The 8,554-nt window shown below is 42.0% G+C and overlaps 1 protein-coding gene across 3 annotated transcripts in view; it reads left to right on the top strand.

Moving 5' to 3' along the window:
- The window catches only part of Cbl (Cbl proto-oncogene), an 84,305-nt gene that overhangs the window by 68,996 nt on the left and 6,755 nt on the right, over window positions 1-8,554 (top strand). For all 3 annotated transcript variants that reach the window (XM_004636411.2, XM_023721073.1, XM_023721074.1), the window contains 3 exons: window positions 2,736-2,867; window positions 2,951-3,328; window positions 5,781-5,875. In XM_004636411.2, the coding sequence (XP_004636468.1) occupies window positions 2,736-2,867; window positions 2,951-3,328; window positions 5,781-5,875 (605 nt within the window). The remainder of the gene's footprint in view (window positions 1-2,735; window positions 2,868-2,950; window positions 3,329-5,780; window positions 5,876-8,554) is intronic.

The following is an 8,554-nucleotide window of genomic DNA, read 5'->3' as shown; positions in this document are numbered from 1 at the left end:
ATAAATAAATACAATTTAAAAAAAGAAAATTAAAGCCAGGTACAGTGGTGCATACCTATAATTCCCACTACTTGGGGGCCTTAATCAGAAGAATCACAAATTCAAGGCTAGTCTGGGACAGCTAGTCCCTGTCTTAAAGATGAAAGAGCTGGGGGCCAGAGATAATGCTCAGTGGCACATTGCCTGCCTGGCATGTGAAGGTCCTGAGCTTGATGCAGCCCACTGGTAGGGCCCCCTTGGGCTTGATGGCCGTGGAAGACTAAGATTATTGTTTCTGAAGACAAGTTGAAAGCTTCATCTTTGTGGAATATTAGTTTTTTACAGTTGAAATGTTACTCTCGCAAGATGGTTGTTTATTGCCTAGCTAAATAGCTCCACATGTAGCACTGTGTAGGACCGTAAGTCTCAGTCAAGGTTCTTAGGGGGCTACTAATTCTGTGTGGAAAGAAAGTATAGATGCAGGAGAGACACTTGAGCTCAAAGGAGACAGTGACCACTGTTCAAAATTGTTGGATGATGAGCTGGGCGTGGTCATGCACACCTATAATTCTTGCTCTCCTATAATCCCAGGTCTTGCAGGCTGAGGCAGAAGGATCACCCTTAGTTCAAAGCCAAGAAAGATGACATAGTAAGTTCAGTGCCAACCTGAACTATATAATGATATTCTGTCTCCAAAACAAAAGGGAAAAAATTGGGGGGTTACATACTCTTTTTAGTGGTACACAGGCATTTTTTGTTTTATGCACATAATTTATTTTTAAAATGAATTTTATTGGTACATGTTAGATATACATAATGATCACATTCACCATAAGGAATTTGTACATATCTTGCTTATTTTTTTCCCATTCCCCTCCCCCTTCAATCTCTCTGTTATGGTTTGTGTATAGTTGTTACCCCAAAGCCTCATGCAGTCTTGGGGTGACTTCTGGAGTTTATGATTGATTATTGTGGGTGTGGATGCTGCACCTGCCCTAGGGCAGGTAATTTGCATTTCAGTGTAAGGAGAGGAGAGAAGCTAGCTGCTTGAGCTACTGCTACTCCTTTTGCGCTCTTGCTCTTTGCTGCCTCCAAGAGAGGTTGCTCTCTGCCATATGCCAGGCTGCCTTGGAGCCAGCTGAGTATAGACCGAAACCTCCAGTAACTGTGAGCCAAATAAACCTTTCCTTCCTTCTATTTGGCTGTTGGGTATTTGTCCCAGCAACGAGAGAAGAGTAACTAAGACACCCTCTTTCCTCCTCTTTATTTACAAAAGCTTTGTTTCCTTTTTTCTATTTTTTTCCCTTTTTTATCCCTCCCCACCCCCCCCCCCCGTTTCCCCTCCAGTATAAGCATTTAAAAGAAAATGAACACTATCCACCTAGCTATATAGAAACTCAAATAGAAAACACAACTGCCTGTATGTGTTGTTACTTCATTATTCAGTAATTTATTTAAACCCTCCTTAGGGGACATACTGTTTCCAGGTTCATGCATCACCTGACAGCTTATTGCAGCAAGCTTATGTCTTCCTCACCCTGTGATGGGCGGCAGGGAAATGAAAAACGTTATACATGTATTGTTTCTTCTAATGGGGTTCCTGGGGCTGGCCAGCTGGCTCCGTTGTCTAAAGCACCTTCTTGAGCAAAATCAGTCAGGGACAAGGGACTTCAGTTCAGTCCCCAGCACCACATGCCACACCAGACCCTCCCTTAAGGCAGCCTGAGCCAGCCAAAGGGAAAAAAAAAAGAATCCTTCTAATTGGGTGCCTCAGTTCTATAATGCAAATTCTCAGAAAATATAAATCCTTTGAAGTAACTCATTTCTTATGAAGGACTCAGGGTGCTTTTTTAGTGTTATCATTGATCATTTCCCTCTTACAAATCTCTATCCCAATAACCCAAGAGAATTTATTATTGATTTATTTCCTTTATTTATTCCGCTTCCCAAACATTCTCCTAGTTAACTTGTTCAGAGGTTAACATCTACTCCTTTCTTTTTACATGCCTAACGTTCTCTCTCTCTCTCTCTCTCTCTCTCTCTCTCTCTCTCTCTCTCCTCTCCTCTCCTCTCCTCTCCTCTCCTCTCCTCTCTCCTCTTTCTCTTCTCTCTCTTCTCTCTCTGTTTGGTACAGGGTCTTACTATGCAGCTTGGACTCATAGTGATCCTCTTATTTTCAGCCTTCCCAGCACTGGGATTACAGGTGTGCGCCACCACGCCCAGTCTCCGTGGCTGGCTCAGCACACCCGGGGGCAGGACCGGCATGCATGCGGTGCAGGAGATCAAACCCTAGACCCTGCGCTGGCCTAAGCAGACCCTTAGTCTGCTGTGCTTATCTTGCCTGCCCTGTGTTTCTATTTTTTAAGCTTGAAAATATCTTTTTCTAAAAAAAAGAAAGTATCTTTTTCTTTCCAAAGATGAAGACACTAAAAATGGTAATAGGTTGTTTTCTTTCTTTTTTCTTTTCTTTTTTTAATTGTAAGCTAGGGAGCTTTTTGTAGTCTTGTCTGTCTGGATACATCTGCTTGAAAGTTGCTATCTGCTTGATATTTCTGGAATTGACAGTGCCCTCTTATGGTGACATAAAAATAGTTTAAAGACTCTGGAAGAAATTTTAGAGTTTTGTGTGGCCCTTAGTTGCCAAATCTGACATACTGCTCAGGTTTTACATAGTATTTGCTGGGCCTGGCCTTAAAAGGATCTGAAAGATAGCAGTTTCTTAACAAGAGTAACCAGTTAAAACTTGTTGATGCTAGGTGGAACGACCCCCTTCTCCATTCTCAATGGCCCCACAAGCTTCCCTTCCTCCAGTACCACCTCGGCTTGACCTTCTGCAACAGCGTGTGTCTGTTCCTCCAAGTGCTTCTGGTCTAGGAACTGCCCCTAAGGTACACTATTATCCATTTCTTCAGTTTTGTGTTTCTTTGTTACACATTAGTGGGTTTTGATAGATTGGCTTTATCTTTCACAGGCTGCTTCTGCCTCCCTTCATAAAGACAAACCGTTGCCAATACCACCTACGCTTCGAGATCTTCCACCTCCACCCCCTCCAGAACGGCCATATGCTATTGGAGCAGAAACCCGACCTCAGAGACGCCCCCTGCCTTGTACACCAGGCGATTGTCCATCCAGAGACAAATTGCCCCCTGTACCCTCTAGCCGCCTGGGAGACTCATGGTTGCCCCGGCCAATCCCCAAAGTACCAGTAGTTACTCCAAGCTCCAGTGACCCCTGGACTGGAAGAGAATTAACCAATCGGCACTCACTTCCATTTTCATTGCTCTCACAAACGGAGCCGAGAGCAGATGTGGCTAGGCTTGGAAGCACATTCAGTCTGGATACCTCTATGGTGAGTTCTGATTTTGAAATTAGCCCAGTAACACATTTGTGGGTGACATTTTACAGGTCAAGTTTTGTACAGAATTCAGAGGTAAGTAACAGAATCTTCAGATCTCAAGAAGACTATATGTGAGTCTGAGGATGTATCTTTATCTCAGTTTTAAAGTGCTTGCATAAGACGCACAAGGCCCTAGATTCCATCCAAAATGCTGGGGGGAAAGGTATGTTAACAGGACAGATAAGGCAGTTGTATATCAGTAAGTGTCCTGTATAAGTGCCTTAAGTCATATAAGTAGAAATTTTGTGTTTTAGAAAAAGGAATTGCAGGGGCTGGTGAGATGGCTCAGTGGTCTAAAGCACCTACTTAGAACAAACTAAGCTATGCAAAGCACCGGGACCGCGGTTCAATCCCCCAGCACCACATGCCAGCCGGCCCTGCCCCCTGGTGGGCTGAGCTGGCCACACACACACACACACACACACAAAATAAATAAATTAATTAATTAAAAAAAAAAAAGGAAAAAGGAATTGCAGTTATAGCAGTTGTGAGGAGTTCTAAGAAAAAAGGCACCTGAATCTTAGTAATTGTTTGAAAAGTAGATACAAGGGATTTTGTTTATTTATTTATTTATTTATTTATTTTTCAGAACCGGGAATTGAACTCAGATCCTTGCATTTGCCAGTCAAGCACTTATCTTACTGAGCCATCTCCCCGGCCCCCAGGATTTTGTCCATTATAGGAACCAAGATCACAAAATACTTGTTACATGCCTAACTCATGGGAGTGTTACAGTCCATATGCAGTTTTAAGATAGAGTACAGCCATGTTGACAGAGTCCCTAAGGTGTGTTATGGAATGATGAGTAGAGCAAGGAATTTTTTTTTTATACCAGAGGAGAAGAAAGGAGCAGTCATGCTGGGTGTAGGGGTGTATGCCTATAATCCCAGCTCTGGGAGACTGAGGCAGGAGGATCATTGTGAATTTGAGATCAGCCTGGCTACAAAGTGAGCTCAAGGCCAGCCTGAACTGCACAGCAAGACCCTGTCTAAAAAAGAAAGGATCAGTCATACTAGATTATCACCTCCAAATGCGAATTTATTTTATTTATTTGGTACAGAGTCTTGCTACACAGTTCAGACTCATAGTGATCTTCCTGTCTCAGCCTCCCCAGCACTGGGATTATAGGCACATGCTACCATGCCCAGTTTGGGGGCCAGCACAGCACACCCAGGATTGAACTCAGGTCTTTGAGCTTGCTAGGCAGATGCTTAGACCACTAAGCTGTCTCTTCAGCCCCAAATTTGAATTTATTTGGTAGGAAATTGTGAGTGAAGGTTTTCAGTTAATGAATTAAAAAATTTAATAGTAATGTAAAAAATAGATTGAAAAAAGACAGGAAAAGACTGGGAATGGGAGAAGATTTCTCCTTTTGTCAGTTTAGTTGTGCACATAACAAAATTCTTGCCTTCATAAAGCTTACACTCTTAGTAGGAGGATGATGGAAAGTAAGCAAGTTAGTACAATACATAGATTCCTCTCAGTGACAAGTGCTGTGGAGAAGCACTAAAGAGAGCTGGAGTTAGGGTGGGCAGTACAGGAAGATGTGGGGTACAACTCTGAGTAAAGGCCAGAAACAGTAGGGAGAGTGAACCATGCTTATCTGAAGTAGAGGAAAAGGAACTGAGATTAGGAGAGTTTGAGAAATAACAGAGGGATGTAGCATAGCTAGTGCCATGTAATCAAGAGGAAGAGGCCTTGTCTCAGCAGAGGTGGGCTGCTAGGTAAGTGGAGCTTTTAGAGAATACAGAACAGATTTAAGACCTAAAAGCAGTGGGGAGGAGGGTGTGAGAAACCCATACATATATTCTGAACATTTGAATCTAGCTATCAAGGGACATTTGAATTTGAAATAAACCTTTGACAGAATTGACAAACAGTTGGAAATCTGAGGGAGAAGTAGAATTGGAAGGGTGAGCTTGAGTGTTAGGGCACAGGTGGATATTTCCATATAAGTGGTGTCTATGTGGCTAAGCAGTCGAATGAGTGAGTGGCAAAGTGTGGCTGACTTTTTGGTGATAGTAGCTACCATTTTGAGTATAGATTATTTAAGCTATAAATGATATTTGTGTAAATAACTAATTTGCTCAGAGTTCTCCAGTATTTAAACAAAAGGCCCCATTTCCTTGGCTCTTTCTAGATCTCTGTCTTCCAGACCTTAAGTTTAAAAATTTTTCAGAGCCTGGAAGCAGCAGTGCTTTTGTCAGTTGTGATAGCTTGGGGGTAGCACTGAGTGAGGTCTGTGTCAGTGCCAGTATTTTTTTGGTTTTGACTCGCTTAAGAGGAGCCATGGACAGGACCTTGCTATGTAGTACCAGCTGGCCTTGAACTCATGGTAATCCTCCTGCCTCAGCCTCCTAAGTGGTGGGCTCTGTTCAACACTCGTCTTTCCTTTCCTTTCCAGAATATGAGTAACAGTCCATTAGCAGGTCCAGAGTGCGAGCACCCCAAAATCAAACCTTCTTCATCTGCCGGTGCCATTTATTCTCTGGCTGCCAGGTAAGTTCATTAAAGTTGTGTTTCATTACTGAAGTTGGTACTTCTAAGTACTTGATTTATAGACAATATAGGAAACTAAGAAAAGTATAAAGAAGACAATAAAGGTTGATCTGTGTTGCACCGTGTAGGAGGTGTTTTATATTTTGAAGGCTTTCCTTCTGTTCTTGTCTCTCTACATGTATATAAATCACTCTTGTTGGAACTTGTCAAGTTTATTAATCCCAAAAAAGTAATTTTCGCTTTGTGATTTTTATTCTTCCTGGGTATTTGCTTTCTGTTTAATTGCTATCTCTTCTTACTCTTCCAGCTTTGTTTAGATTTAATTTGCTATTTTTCTAGTATCATAAGATGGACGGTCTCTCAGTGTACTTTACCTGCCATACCAGACCACCACACACTGGGGGTAATTGATTCTTCACAGTGTAGAGGCCAGAAGTCTGAGAGCAGGGTGCCAGCAAGGCCAGCTTCTAGGCCCTTTTCCTGGCGTTTGGGTAGCTGCTTCTGGTGACTGTGTGTGCAGGAGAATGAGAGCGCACTCCAGCTCTATTCTTATAAGGACACGAGTCCTGTCCTGTCAGGATGTCACCCTGTGGCCCCATCCAGCCTTAGCCTAATATCTCCTATGCGTGGTTCTAGCTCCAAATATAACTAAGCTGGGGATTAGAGCTTCAGCATAGGATTTCAGGGGTACACAAATACCAGTCCATAACAGGTACATAGCTGCATTGAAAATTTTTGATATGTCATATTTTCGTTATCATTTACTTAAACTGTGTTCTTTTTTATTTATGATTTATTTGATGAGTTATTTATGAAGTGCCTGATTCAGACATTTGAAGATTTTTCTGGTTATCCTATGACCACTTTCTGGCTTCATTGAATTATTTTTGTTCGTTGTTGTTTTCTTGCACTTGGGATTGAACCCAGGGCCTTTGCACTGAGCTACATCCCTAGCTTACTCCCCTCACTTTCAGTTTGAAACAGGGTCTTGTGAAGTCACAAAGTTGCCGAGGCTGGACTCAAACGTTCTGTTTTTCTGCCTCAGTCACCTAGATTGCACCACTGCAAAATAAAATATTTTTTATTCACAAGTTTATGGTAAAATCCAGTAATATGTAGTATGTTCATCTCATAAAAATATGTGTTCTGGTCAGGTGCAGTGAGACACATCTGTAATCCCAGCACTTAAGAGGCTGAGGCAGGAGGATTACCATGAGTTCAAGGCCAGCTGGTACTACATAGCAAGATCCTGTCTCAAAAAACGAAGTTGGGATGGGGGTGGATAATGTGTCCTGCAGTTGCGCTTGCATACTATATATATATCAGTGATGTCAGATTTATCATTTGGTTCATATCTTCTGTCTCAATTTTTTTTTAATTTTCTTTTTTTCCCCCATAATTTTATTTATTTATTTATTTGTGGAACCAGGGATTGAACTCAGGCCCTTGCACTTGCCAGGCAAGCGCTTAATCTACTGAGCTATCTCCCTGGCCCCCATTGTCTCAAATTTTTAAAAACTTACCTGTTCTATCAGAGAACTGAGAGAACTGTGTCAAGTTCTGCTCTGAGTTTCTCTTTTTAATTCTATACTTTCTCTTCTATGTATATTTATCCTGTATAGTTAAGATAATAAAAATCTAAATTATTGATACTAAGTTAATTGTATGCTTTTGTGTTGTCATGAGATATACGCTGTAGTTCTACTTCTTTGGGGGAGATGTTACTGGGAATTGGATTCAGGGCCTCGCACTTGCCCGGCAGCTGCTGTGCCTCTGAGCTGTGTCCCTGGCCCTAGAGTTCTACTTCTTGTTTACCTTGTCTGCTTGCTCTTATATTAAAATGGCTACTTTCAACTTTTCTCTGTCCACATACTGAAGGCATATCTCTTATAAGCAGCTTGTACCTGGAAGAGATTTTGCCTTATAAATCCAATCTGGCATTCTTTATCTTGAAGAAATTGAATCATTTGTCCCACTCTTTTCCCCATTTTTTCCCAATCTTTTCTGGGTTCATTTTTTTCTGTTTTTACACCTTTTTTAAAAATGTATTTAGTACAGGGTCTCACTACACAGATTGGACTCATAGTGATCCTCCTGTTTTCAGCCTCACAGAACTGGGATTACAGGCGTGTGTCCCTCCATGCCCAGTCTCAGTCACCATCTCTGCACACCCCAGGGGGTAGAGCCAGCACCCTGGGGTCTGAACACTGGTCCCTGCGCCTGCTTAAGCAGATGCGTTAGTCTGCTGAGCTATCTGGCTACACTGTTTTTGAATTGAAGTATTTCTGTTATACCTGTCATCCTTTCTGTTCTTTTGGCAGTATCCTAGAAATTCCAGTGTACATCCTTGGTTATAGTATACTTTATCTTTATTGATAGATTGATGTTTTTCTTTTTTGGTTGGATATTTGAGAAAGAGTCTCCTATGTAGTTCAAGCTGACCTTGATCTAACTATGTAGCCCAGGCTGGCTTTGAATTCATGGTGATCCTGCTACCCAGCCTCCTGAGTACTAGGATTATAGGCCTATGCCATTACACCAGTGAGACAGGGTCTTACTATGTATACCAGGCTGGCTTTGAACTTGCTTTATCACCAACTTTCTACCCTTCTACTCAGCCTCCTAAGTATTTTAATTACAGGCAAGCACCACTATACGTAGCCTCATTACATGCTTTTA

This window comes from Octodon degus, unplaced genomic scaffold (assembly GCF_000260255.1).
Source record: "Octodon degus isolate 3935 unplaced genomic scaffold, OctDeg1.0 scaffold00080, whole genome shotgun sequence".
In the NCBI taxonomy this organism is placed as follows: domain Eukaryota; kingdom Metazoa; phylum Chordata; class Mammalia; order Rodentia; family Octodontidae; genus Octodon; species Octodon degus.
Note: the sequence above shows the minus strand (reverse complement) of the source record. Positions and strands in the feature narration are given on the sequence as shown.